The sequence below is a fragment of the Epinephelus lanceolatus genome, chromosome 17 (genome assembly GCF_041903045.1).
Source record: "Epinephelus lanceolatus isolate andai-2023 chromosome 17, ASM4190304v1, whole genome shotgun sequence".
In the NCBI taxonomy this organism is placed as follows: Eukaryota; Metazoa; Chordata; class Actinopteri; order Perciformes; family Serranidae; genus Epinephelus; species Epinephelus lanceolatus.
Genome location: NC_135750.1, coordinates 24607825 through 24621879, shown reverse-complemented (window position 1 = coordinate 24621879; position 14055 = coordinate 24607825). Strand labels below are relative to the sequence as shown.

The following is a 14055-nucleotide window of genomic DNA, read 5'->3' as shown; positions in this document are numbered from 1 at the left end:
ATGAAATATTGTTCAGTGGAGTTGTGCTTGATGAAAAACCAAGGCTGCACTCCGTGGAGGCATTGACCTGTCGCTGTCCGGTTTTTACGGCATCCTCAACTCTATTGCTATTAAAGGAGAGTTTTTTTATTCAAACAATCCTCCCAAGGCATGAGGCTAAATCAGTGTTTACCAACTGAGGAGTTTCAGATAAAAGGTGTCTAGAAGCTCTCTCTGAGAAGGATTTTTACCGACTTAGTGTGTTGAATTTCATTCTGTGGTGGAAAAACAACTGAAATCCCTTACTTTAGTGAAAGAAACCTCGCATTCACACATCTACAGGTGAAAGTATGACGGCAATGAATGGAGTTCACAGATACAAATAGAGTTGCCTCATTCATTCTAGAGCTGCAATGGCTAAGAGAGCAATCAATAAGTTATCAACTTTTAAATAACTGACAACTTATCTGAGTGATTTTTTAAGAAATAAAAGTCAAAATTCTCTGATTCCAGTTTCTTAAATCTGAATATGACTGAATATATTTGGGTTGTAGACAAACCAAGACATTTGGGCACATCATCTCGTGCTTTAGGAGACACTGATCAACATCTTTCACCATTTTCAATTTCATTTTAAACAAACCAATCAATTAACTGTGAAAATAATCAACGGATCAATCGACAGTGAAAGCAATCGTTAGACGCAGCCCTGATTCACTCTAAAGGATGGCGCCTCGTGTGTTTGTGCACATGATCATTTTTCTCTGCGTTAACCTGTGAAGAGTTTGTTTAATAGCTCGTGGTTCTGTCGCTTTAATTGCTCCCTCTTTCAGCTCGGTGACTCAAACTTTAATTGATAATTGAGATTTGGGGCTCTCGTTAGACAGGCACATAAATAAGAGCACAATAACATTTACATGCGACATCTCCTCTGCAGAGTAACTGGCGACTGCAGGTGTCAGTAGAGTGAATAAAATACATGGCAAAGTTTTAAGCCTACAAAAAAATTATATTTCACTAACACTACTCAACATATTTGGTGTTTAGCAAGTATAAAAACACATTGGTTATTTAATTTTACGTAATAATGTACTGCACTACAAAAAATAAAAGCAAAGGAAAGATGAAGTATACAACCTAAGAATCCTGTGCAACAGCATTTTCCTCATTTTAATTCTGCTTTCACTTTGCCTCAGCCTTGACAGAAGGCTGCTGTAAATGTTCTTTGCATGTTTACTGACGTATGAACCTTTGTTTGACTGATACAAAGCGAACACATTCATCTGCTGTGTGTGTGTGAGCGTGTATCCTCTTGACTTTTCCTCCCTTCTCGCCTCTGGTGGCAGTTGTCATCCACGATGACCGAGGTGGTGCTGACGCCCCTGCACCGGGTGCTGTTCCTATGATGACCTTGATGACGACAGTGACTACGGCTGAGTAAGCGCTGATGCCCCCCTAACACATTTGGACGCTTCGCCCAAGCAGTCTTGCTGCATTCATGTCGCACATTTTGTTATGTTGCCTTTGCTGATCAATATTTCATCTTTGTGTGCTCGCTCTCGGCAGCCATTACATGTCTGACTGTCCTGGGGGGAGACGGTCTGTCTGTGAAGGGGGCTTTGGTTTCTTTTCACATTTTTCTCATTAAGGCTTTAGTGAGTTTGACCTTGATCTAATTACAAGTCAAAGGTCGGGGAATGTTGTTTTCGTTTATGGGTTCATAATGTGGGCTTTTTTTTATTTATTTTTTTATGAAACCCGCTGACACTGGATCTGTGATTAATGGCTTTACAAATAAACTTGACCTGACCTGAACTGTTGTCCATCATAGTCTTTTTCTCCAGTGGTCAGTGGAGGCTTTGACAGGTGGATGCACTGTGTTTAAATGTGAAATATGTGTGTTATTTTACCCTTTCATCATGGTGCTGGCTGTAATAGGGCACCCTGTGTGAGAATCCTGTGCATACAGACATAAGGAGTCCACCAGCACTGAGAAATACAAAGAATTAGAGTCTGATTTATTGCTAAAAGCCAGACTGTGTGATGTAAAATATAACAGTACACAGACTGCAGTAATGGCATACATCTCTGTATTATAGCGGTCAGTGAAACCCATGGAAAAGCATCAGAATTCAGTCTTGTATAAGAAATACATGCTGGATAAATTAATCATCAACATCTTGGGTTCACAACAACCTTTTTTTAAAAAATATAATTACTGTGATGTAATGATGTGATATTGCTCAGTAAAGAACACTAATTAGTTCAGCTGTATAAAGGCGCCAAATGTCTCACCCTGACTGACTGACTGACTGACTGACCTGATCTGGCACATAAAGACACCTCTTGGTGCAAATGAAATTCTTAATCAGCAAAGGTGTTAAATTTCCATCAGCATCTTATAGAGAACAAGAAAAAAAGAAACACAAGAGCTCACTGCGAGCTGGAAATAGCTCCACAGTGCCAAACAGTTATTAGCCATAAAACTAATGTCAAGCCGGAAAGCTAATGTCATGCTAGTAAATCTCTACTCTGCGCAACTTTGCCGCAGGTAAGCCATCTGTGAATGACAGCGTGTTTGCTGCTACATCTAGTTTGCCAGTTACCTATTTTATGGTCGTGGGAGAAATGTCAATTCAGAACACCACAGACTGTTTAAATTTTTACAACAGCTCGCCGTGTCAAACCAACCTGTAACTTTAGCGCCCAGCAGCGCCTCGTTGTCCCGTTGTCTGTTTGTTAGCAAACTGACCTTCAACAAGAACAAAAGCAACCTGTATCATAGCAGCTTCAACAGAGGTTGCATTCCTTTTTATCCTCTCCCCTCGTCCTACCCCCCTCTTCTCTCCTCTTCTTTCAAGAGCTGAGTGTTAGTCTCACCCTGTTGGAGAACTCACATCCTCTGCTCTAATGCTCTTCCCTCCGTGCACATATGAAAGCTTCTGCTTAATGTCTGAAAGCAGACCTCCGTGAGCTTTTCTTCAACAATACTCTCAGAATCACAGCTACCATTTTTTTTTCTTTCCCATCCACTGCACATGCTGTGTACTGACGGGTGTAGCCATGAGTTACATCACTGCATGTGGAAATGGGATGAAGGGATATGCGCTTTCTCCTGAGATGGAGAAACACAATTTTGGCACGAGATGCAGTTTTATTATCATAATGGTGTGATGGTTTTAAACACCATGCAAAGATTAGGCAGGGAACTTAAAACATAAAAGGCTAAAGGACTGCTTTCTATGGTGACAGACATGTGGCATTATTTCTCATAATGTAGCAAAATAATTGTAGGTGTGTGTAAAAGTGTGTTTAAACCAACAAGTCCTTGAACCCCTACATGACCACATAGGCCTCTAATATAACACATAACACATGGTTAACATTGTGAAACAGCTGCAGCTTGGTTAGGTTTAGAAAAAGATCATGCAGTGCGTTCCAATACCCATACTACCATACTATTCAGCATGCCAGAGAAGGATTAAGTATGTCCCAATACATAGTTTGTCAAATGCAGTATGCCAAAAGTACCGCATTTTGCCTTTCTGATTATTCTGACCCATAATCCTCTGCGCAACACAAGATACGTCACATCGACTGAGCTGCAGACAGGTGACAGCTCACTGACAGTTGACAGAAGCTGCAATCAATCTATCACAAACAATCTGCAGTGTATGCAGTCATAACTTAAAAGTTAAATTACATACATTGCGGATAACAAAAGTGCTCAGTGAAAAGCGTTTTGTTGTATCTTCAAGGTAACGTTAAGTGATAACGTTGAGATCTGCAGCATTCCAAATCGCATTCATTTTATTTTTACTTTGATTTTTGCACGATGGACTGCAAAAGTTGGATGATGGACAAGGCTAAAGTTTGAGGCCGGGCTGGGTGATATGTACAAAAACTCATATCTCTGTATTTACAGGCTGACTAGCGATACAAGACACATATCTCTGTATTTTCTACGAAATGGGCTACATGTTTTCAGTTGCAAGTCAAAGCAACATTTGAGAAGTCACAAGCACTTTTATGAAAAACAGACTGTTATCACAAAAAATGCCAATTTTTCCTGTTTGAATATCTACAGCTGCACAACATGTAAATGAAAAACTGTGGCCTTTCAAATGAATCTAGTGCTGAAAAATGATTTAAATATTTTTATTTATCTAACCTAATAATCTTATTTATGCACATACAGTGACATCAACAGAGAGGCAGAGGGAGGGAAGGAGCGGGAGACAATCTGTCCATGTTACATACATCTTGTATGTGAAAGATCTGTGTTTTCGCTGCATTTTTTAAACACATCTCTTGCCTGCATCCAGGCGCTGTCTCAATGTCACACAATTGACTATAAATACCAAGAAGAACAGCGATGTGCTATGGTCCACCTCACACATAAACTAGCAACGCAGCACAGCACTGGATTGTACATGTGCTACTGCGATAATTTCATTCATCTCATAGACTGATTTAGCATAGCATGTGCAACATATAGACCGATGTCGCACTGTAGACTAATTAACAGTCAGATTAAACAGAGGAGCAGCTCTGTGTCCCTCTTAGTGTTGCTGGAGATCTTGTGAGTGAGTGAGTGAGTGAGAGAGTGAGTGAGCGGGGCGGAGCTGTGCGCAACGCAACTTGACCCTATTTCGATATAATAATTGGTGTCTAAATTTATATCTAGCTTGAAATATATGTTACATAGTCTTTATATCGCTATCATTATATGTTATGACATCGTAGTGTATTCATATGCATACCCGTTTGGGTTCAAATAACTACCTATGATACATAATTTAAGTTACATACGTAAGCTAACTTATGTAAAGCACATGATGTAATAAGTTAACTCATGTACCTAAATTAAAATAACTCAACACAGACTTTTGGTTTCACACGGGACACAAACAACACCCTCCTAGGTCAAAGTTCTGTGTTTGTTTGACCAATCCATCCACCCAAACGTGCTCCCTACATGAACTGTGTCGCTCTCTATACTACGTCACCTTACTCCCTGCTTTGCTCCTGTCATAATTACTACAGCCACTAGAGGTCACAGCCTAACAAAAACTAAATATGGGTCGTAATAAATTGCTTGTATTAACAACCTTTAGTGTTGTTGTTCTGGGGGAGGACAGTGTCAATTAAACACTGATACTATAACGTGAGTGTAAAATTGCAGGGTAGCTACCACCCTAAAGTGACAGCTGCACCTGTTGGCAATTCAGAGGGATTTATACCACTCCCTGGAAATAAGTCAAATTTAGGTCAATGAATCACACAGTGTATTCCACTATTTTGAGACCTTTGATGGGAGAGGAGGAAGATGAGCAAAAATAACATAAGACAAGCCCAAAAGAATCTGTGCATTTCATCAGCGCACACTATAACATTTAGAAATCAGGCTGTCTTGGTTACAACAAAAGATGAATAAAGAAATGAAAGACACTGCTCATGTTCTTACCTGTGGCATTGGGTGGGCATCTATTAAAGGCCAGTTCTCCTGAAGGCGTCCGTCTCCACACCATTGACACTGCATAGTCCTCAGGACAAATCTCATACGGCGCTGAAAAGCAAAGTGGTACATGCGTTACTACGGTGACGCAAAGAGATTTTCAGGATTTCCAATATGATGCAACAATTTCTTCACACTACATACAAGGAGGTATGGAAATATAGGAGATCAAAGCTGAATAGTGTTGGTAAATATGAGCATGCCATTTAGGGATTATAATAATATGTGCTCTCTTCTATAATCACAACTTTTGTGTGTGGGCAACACATAATCATAGCAGTAATATAAATGTAAATGTTTATATGGAATACTGCTTTCTTTACTTCAAAGAATGAAAGCATTAAGAGACTTTATGTTTGAGAGTCCCCTTCAAAAAAGAGATGATTTTGAAAGTCATACAATAAGCTTTGATGATACTTGCATTACTCAGTATCTCACCAGTATTTCAATGACTTCATTTATTGGAATATATTCATACTCTCTCATCCCTCCTCTGCATCCGCTTATCTGCATTTCCTCTTCAGCTTCTGTTATTCTTATGTAATGTGTCATCCCCTCCGCAGAGATAACCATCTCCTCACTTTCATTCAGATTTAAGTCTTATTATCCTTTGGCTCACCTGGACAGCGTTGGTCACTGCACTTTCTGACTTCCTCTCCGGTGCCATCACACTGCTGCCCAGTCACCGCTGCCCCCTGACACACCCGGGCTCGCCTCTGCCATCCGCCATCACAGGACTTAGAGCAGCCACTCCACGGACCCCAAGGATTCCACTGGCCGTTCGCTAAAACAGAATCACTCTCGGTTAGACACAGACACACTCAGAGGTACACAAAAACAACAAATTATCATAATAGTTTTTTATCGTGTGCCATTAAAGCTTTTATCTTATTGATTTTTAATTACATTAATTTCTTTTGCTACCCATGGATTCAGATTTTCACATTTTAGAAGCAGTTTCTTGATAATATTCCAAAAATGAACCAGATCACTTTGAATAATCAGGAGAATGTGTGTTTTATGGCTAAAGAAGCTGCTCTGTGAGTGGTGATGAGTCGCCTCACTTTGCCAATATTAAAAGGCATTTATGCTGAAGTTTCCAAAACCAGCAGCATGTTTTATGCCCTTGTAATGAACACTGTTAAATTGTGCATTAGACAAAAAAACAGATGCTCCCCTTCAGCGATGTAGTAAATCACATGCCCTTGTCTGAACAGAAAGATACAACACCCTGTGAGCAGGAAACACACTCCACTCTTACTTTAACCTCCGCTTACCCCTTCCTTCACACGTGCGGGGCTATTTCGTGTCCTACAACTAACCTCTGTCAGGATTGCTTCCGGGAGAAAGGGAAAAAAAAACTGAATCCATTGTGACCTGTTGGCTAAAACTACTCGCAAGACATTGATCAAATCCCAGTAGATAGGGAAGCCTCTGCTCCACATCAGAGCAGCTGATTCCTCAGACAGATGCATGCTCATGTGTTGCAAAGAGCTCATTGTGCGAGTGGTCCTGGAGAAATTCTTTCAATTTCGCAACCCATGACGTTGAATCAAAACCTGCACAGACCTTTATTGTCGTTATTAGTCAGTTTTACTTTATTGTTTTGTTTATTTTTTCCAAAGAATGACTGCATTTCAGCACTAAATTAATCAAAAAATTTTTTTTCTTTTTGTGAGTCACCCCCATAAGTATTCCCTCTATGTAGACCTATAAGATTGTTGTCCATCCACACTATTGTATATACTTTTTTTGTCAGATTTTCCTTTAATTTAATTACATTTTTCTTATTTTCTGTCAGCAGCAGCATCAGCACTTTTTTTCCACAGTATATATCAACTCTCGCTACATTTCACTGTGTCTTTTCATTGTCAATTTGATCTTATTATTTGTGGGTGAACCCTCTTTTTCTGCAGTTAGACACAGTATATGTTTTTATAATTCTCACTGTATTGTCTTTAAATTGTTTTTGTTTTCAAGTGGGCTCTACACCGACAAGACAGAGATCCTGATAATTGCTTCAGATTGTATAGCTCCAAAGGTTATTGGGTCCCTTTCATCAGCTACACGGTCTAATTTTAGGAATCAAGCGGTGCATTTTGATCATCATGGTAAATCACTGACCTGTACTTGCTTTATTCAGCTAAGAAACACTGCAAAGCTCAGGTCTGTGGTGTCTCGACCTGAGCTGGAGATGATTATCTATGCTTCTGTGTCTTCCCGACCGGACTACTGTAATTCTCTTTTTACTTGTCTAAACAAATCTTCTCTTAATCGTCTTCAAATAATCCAGAACGCAGCTGCTCGGCTGTTAACCAGGTCCAACAGGTCAACCCCTATCCCATTTTCTTTGCACTGGCTTCCCATCAGGTTCAGGATTCACTTTAAGGTACTTGTTCTCATGTGTAGAGCCGTCCACGGTCGGGTACCTGAATACATTAGTGATCAACTCCATCCATATATTGTCACGAGGGTCCTTAGGTCTTCAGAACAGGACCTAATAGTTGTCCCTCTCAACACAAAAGGTGATCGTGCCTTTGAAGTGGTGGCTCCAACACTATGGAACTCTCTTTTATTAGGTTCACGGTCTCTTTAAAAAACAAGTGAAGACTCATCTTTTCAAAATGGCCCCTGGTATTTTTCAGTTTGGGGCCTCAGTGGCCTGTATTTGCTCCATTTAACTTTCTTTTTGTTGCTTTATTTGTTATATTGCCTTTGTTTTTATCTATTGCATGATTAATTACTTGTTTGATTGCTTGAATGTATTTTGTGAGGCGTTTCATTTCTGTGAAAGGTGCTATATCAAACACATTTCATTATTATCATATTATTATGACATGTCATGTGACCCCTATCGCACGACCTTTTGATGAGTTATAAATTGAACAAATGTCCCCAATGCATTTTATACCATGATGAAAACTTTTTAAGTGGAGACGCTTTGGTCATCCATATATTAATAAAGGATTTTTACTTACAATCAGAATGAGTCGTTGTTTTTCTTATGTGACTACTCGCCTTATCCTTGACGAGCACCTGATTGTAACAATCACCAACCCCTAGTGTCTTGACCCAGAGCGGCACTCCCTATTTTTTTCTCCATACTCATAGATATATTTGACTGTTTGTGAAACTGGTTTCACCATGAACTCTCTCTTTGTGTTCTATGAAACAAGGCCTCACCTCTAGCAGCCACGGACACTGTGCTGACTTATTAAATGAAGGCTCAGACTGTGTTGTCTCACTAATGTTTGATCTCTCACCTTGGAAACAAATAAGAATTGCTAAATAGGTACGCCTCATTAAATGAATAAATTGTATAATGCATCCTCTCACTGTGCGGCAAACAACAACATTGCCTGCTTCATTATTACAAGCACAAATTAGAAATACGCACTGACATATGCACTCGCCACTATTTTAGCCATCCAAGAGAGCACAGGGTTGAGTGGTTACGCAACATTTTAAAATTTCAGAGGAATCTCTTTGCCACACACATACCAATGGAATACAGAAAAAAGAAAAGCCAGCTGTTTTAGGCTGCTGCAGTGAAAATTGCATCAGGAGATTATGAGAGTGCTCAGGCCCTTCATATGATCAGACAATTCAAAGCCTGATGGAGACCACTAAGCTGACATCTTTGAGCCTCTAATACATCTATGATGTTGACAGACAGTTTGGACAGCTAACCCTGAATTATGTGAAAGGCATACAGTATATCTAACTGGATTTTACAAATCCAATTGATAGAGCATGGTCTTAAACATTATTCTTGATTCTTACAACACAGCTCTGATTCTTGCTGCAGAGGTTTTTCCAGCACGCAACAGAAAGAGTAAAACACAGCTCAGTAAAATCAGGCTGCATATTTTATCTAAAGTTGATGGCACTGATTATGGTTCTCACAACTGTAGTGGTGATGAGGAGAATATGGGACGGCACATTTTTCGGTGTCCCTTTTCCCCCCATTTCAAATCATGATTTCGAATTTAGACATCAAAGCGGATATAGAATTAAGAGGCTCAGGATTTTACCTGTGCAGTCAGGATTATGGCACTCTCTGCTTTCTGCCCAGTGACCGCGACACTCAGATCCCCCATGGGCGGCCGCTGAGCACTGCCTGGTCCTCTGCTGAGTGCCATTGGCACAGGTCACCGAGCAATCGCTCCAAGAGCTCCACTCCTGCCACTGTCCGTCCACTGAGGCACCAACCACAACCCAACAAGCATGTCCCATGTGAAGGGAAAAAGAGGGCAGACAGAAATGGGAGGAGATATTCAGATCACTATTCTCTCTCAGATTGAAAGCCAAAAAACAGACAAAAAAATATGACATGACTACTTGTAGGTTTTGGAGAACTGTACTGCTGGTAAGAATTTCCCAAAACAGCCAAAGGCAAAAGGAGAGTAAAACATAAAAAGTGTTTTTTTTTTTTTTTTTTTTTTTTTTTTTTTTTTGTAGTATGTCCTCATATTAAGATTTAGATTATTAAAATGCCAAAGGCACAAACTGCAGAAGCTATTTGTTAGCTTCCATTTTCTGTGTCTGGGCAGAGGGAAAGCATCTGGGATTGAGTGGTTTTCACTGAGTCTGTTACCAGAGCAAAGCTAACATTTACTGTGTGGAAAAACTCATCATCACTAATCTGCTTACCATTCACAGGCAATTGCGGGTAAGTGATTTTGACGTCAGTATTACAGTATTGACTCTCAACAGGGTTTCCTAAACCGCATTATTGTGTAAGCACTTTTACTTTCAATGCAGCACAAACCGGGCTTCCATTCAGTTTGTTACTCACCTTTGCAGTACTGTATTGATAAATGATTATATATTGGCCTGCGTAAGGTAAACTGCTACTACTCCCTTTAATTAATCTTCTTAAATAAGCTCATGTACCTTTCATATTCCTCTTATCACCATGCCTTAAGGAATAACTGTTAATATTACTCTGAATATATTTGGAGAGCAGACAGATGATACCTGGGCATAGGGCTATGTTGCAAAGCTTAGTCTGGGTCTCAGGTCCGTCACAGGCCCTGCCTCCATGCTGGGGAGGGGCACACATCCTAGTCCTAGTGCGGTGACCTCGGCCACACGTGAATGAGCACAGGCTCCACGGTGACCACTCCTCCCATACACCGTGTACTGCGGGCACAGAAAAGGCGTCAGGCCTAATCAATGTCTCTGTCTCTGCTACAGCACAAACAAACCCATAACAAACTGCACTGAGCCATAAATGAAATAAAATCAATCAAAAATAATCAGCAACAAAACTAATGTATAATGAAACACTGAGCACACAGACAGTGTGGGGCTTCACAAAGCCTCAGCCACAAGCTTCAGTCACCTCTGTGCATTGAATATAAAAATAATAAACGCTAGCCCACTGGCAGTTCTTCATACAGCTGTAACCGTATATAGAATATGGTTCTTAGGTCAATCGTTCATATGGCAGTTTTCAACATACAATAGCAACAATAGGAATCCTGACATAAAGGTGAGGGTGAGGAACAGCAGGTCTGCACAGTGTTGCAGTTTGTTGAGTCTTCTTGGTTGACTAGGAATCTAATAGCTGTGGGCCCTCAGGTTAATGTAGGCTGACAATGGCTCTGCAAATCTGTCGTTACACCAACATACTAATCGTGGTCGTACACAAAGCAGACAGCCCGTAACCTGGTTCCAGACCTCTGAGAAGCTGCCCACATTTTCCAATGGGCAATGAAATGGCCGCTCAGACTAAACGTCAGGCTAGACAGCCCAAATCCAACAGGACAATTATTAAAAGTGTTTACTGATATATTTCATATAGTGTTTCCTCATCAGATGTGTGAGTCTGAGCAATTAATGCTAAAATATTTCAAAGGCTACTTATGTTGGCACATGGTTATTTTGGGACACTTGGGACATACTGCCACTACAATCAAAATATTAAAAACTAAATTAGTAAAGTACATAACTGTGAGATTTCCCACTAAATGTTTTGATCTTTGGATAAAAACAAATTTCAGAAAAATTCAATTTAAAGGATAATTTGCTTTGAGCCACACAGCAGCATTTATCACCAAAACATAATGCTATTGAAAAATGGCCATATTCCTAATTTCATCTACCTTTTAAAATACATATTAAAAAATAAATGCCTTCGAAATATCATTAAATGTGTTCCCTGTCAAAGTGCACATTTTAATCTCTAATTTGTTTGACTTCAAACAATAGCTGGCAAAAGGCATCATTACCCTTGCATCTTGGATTGCGTGTAAGTTTAACTGGGTTCTGGTTGACAGATGGTGAGTCTCCACAGAACTGCAGAGGATGTTTGCTATTGGCTTACAGTTCTACTTTGGAGAGGGAAATATGGGAATCTGAGAGTCAGACAGAAGTAAGACACCTCCTGTCTTGTCTTGGCAGTTTCAGTGTTCCTAAATGTACACAGTGATATCAAATGGTGAGCGCAGTCAAATTGTAAAAGTTTAACCTCTGATATTAGTTTCTAAAGAAACTGCTGGCTTCTTAATCCCAGTGATAGAGTGCGGTTACTGACAGAATTGAAGGCTCCAAGATAAACTTTAAGGGGATGGAAATTGCAGAGGCAAAGGCAAAGCTATAGATAATAATATAGATCTATTTTTTAGCACTGGAAGTATGGGTATACTGAAGATATATGCAATGCATAACACACAATATATTATAAAATTATATTATTATAGCTGCAAAAGCCTTGTTTTCTAATCAGCTACAATGGCGCACAGGGAACAGCAGTAGGAATACGTGGGTGCAACCGTGCCTATACATATCCTGGGGTTACTAGAGTGAGTCACAAAATAAATGTAATTATATTTAATGAAATTAATCAATTCTAATTAAACCACTGATTAATGGAAACTGGCAGTGCACACAACATATCGGGTGTTTTTTTTTTTATTATCCGCTGATTGCAAATGGGCTTTGTCCACAGGGAACTGATGGTTCCTCTTCAGAGGGGTCAATGTCTACAGCTTGTGCAGTGGCTTTAAGTTCCTGCAGTATAAAAGTTGGATCTCAGGATCAGTTGTAGCAGTTGGATCTTGGGATCAAGCTGGTTCGCCATGAGGCGGAGCTACCGTCTGTCCCAGCCCCTGTCTCTAGGCGCCGCTTTGATGCTCTCAGCTAAGTGTCCCGTGGTGGCCGAAGCGTTTACTTTGAAAATTCTGAGTTCAAAGCGGGCAGTCACCAAAGCTACTGTAGCAGTGATGGAATAGGATTCCGCTTCTTTGTATGTGTTTTTCTCTGAACTGCGGCCATGATTTACAGGGATGGCCATGAGCAGTCGTACTGTGCTGTTAGAGGTGAAATTCTTGGACCAGCACAAGATGGTGGACAAAGCAAGTGCATTCGCCAAGAATGTGTTCATTAATTTGTGGTAAACTGGGATTTAGTTCATTTTATTCATATCATTCCAGTGAGGTATTACCTTTCTAACTTGCTGGCCTTTCTCTTGTGCCTGACTGTATTCACCGCACAGTATTTATTATTTTGTTGCAAACTGTTGTACCTTTTTTCCCCACATCCCTATTGTTGAGCTAGTTTCCACTAAAAATGCAATCAAATCCTTGCTAATCATAAAGCTGCAGTTCAGGGCTGTTGTGCATAACACTGCACTTAGCCCTGATGCAAACAAAGGATCGATGACACTTAGAAATGCTTTTGCGGTAAGGTTGCGTCTGACATATAGTAACTGAGCTGGGTTCAGAGAGGTTCACAGAGTTTCTCCAGTAAACAGACCTAATTACACTGAAAATGACGTAGTGAAATCACAATCTCTTTCTGTTGCTCTTTTTCTTCTTCTGCAATAAATTTTTCAATAAATACATTTGAATATTCCCTAACAGTCAAGTCAAGTCATCAGATGTGTTTTATCATTATTGTTTCTTAATTGCTTAATAATAAAAGACAGAACTTCTCCCAGTCTTTCTTTTTTTTTTCAACTGTTCATTTTGGTTTGCACTTATTATTAATGGTATGTGTCTGGCATGGTTGTGAGTTTTGCTGTGTGCCAAAGTCTTCTCGCACTAAAAGAGAATTTTTTCTTTTTCTTAAATTAAATTAAATTAGGAATCAAATTAGCAAAATGTAATATTTTATAGACTGAGCCTCCCACTGATTTCTGCTGATGAATGTTTTTGTAGGCAACTGAATTCAAGTTACCTATGATTTGTTTCCACAAAAGCCACTGATACTCTGATAATTGCCCTTTTTTTCCTTTTATGCAAGAAGACACACCACATTCTGCATACCAACCAGGTTAGCTTAGGTTTAGTACAACTAAAATAGAAACTCTTATTAATTTGAAGCGAAAAATATCTCAGTGCAGTACAGGCAATATTTTTCTAAACCAAAATTCTATTGTCCTTGCATGTTCATGTGCAATTTTAAGTTCTAACATAATGTAAAGCTTGAAGAATACGGCTGACGTTTTTCTATGTAATGTTATTTACTGTCAACAACTACGTGTCAAAACTACAACCACAACTGCCAAAGTTGGTACTTCCTCCGTGCCACAGACATATACTACTATAAAA

The 14055-nt window shown here is 39.7% G+C and overlaps 1 protein-coding gene across 17 annotated transcripts in view; it reads right to left on the bottom strand.

Annotated features, from left to right (window-relative positions):
• Positions 1–14055, bottom strand: part of adgrb3 (adhesion G protein-coupled receptor B3) — a 136475-nt gene that overhangs the window by 62205 nt on the left and 60215 nt on the right. For 11 of the 17 annotated variants that reach the window (XM_078176352.1, XM_033612968.2, XM_033612971.2 and 8 more), the window contains 4 exons: positions 10478–10642; positions 9532–9696; positions 6117–6281; positions 5447–5548 (listed from right to left, as the gene is read on the bottom strand). In XM_078176352.1, the coding sequence (XP_078032478.1) occupies positions 5447–5548; positions 6117–6281; positions 9532–9696; positions 10478–10642 (597 nt within the window). The remainder of the gene's footprint in view (positions 1–5446; positions 5549–6116; positions 6282–9531; positions 9697–10477; positions 10643–14055) is intronic. The other 6 variants (XM_078176353.1, XM_078176356.1, XM_078176355.1 and 3 more) reach the window with 2 other exon arrangements.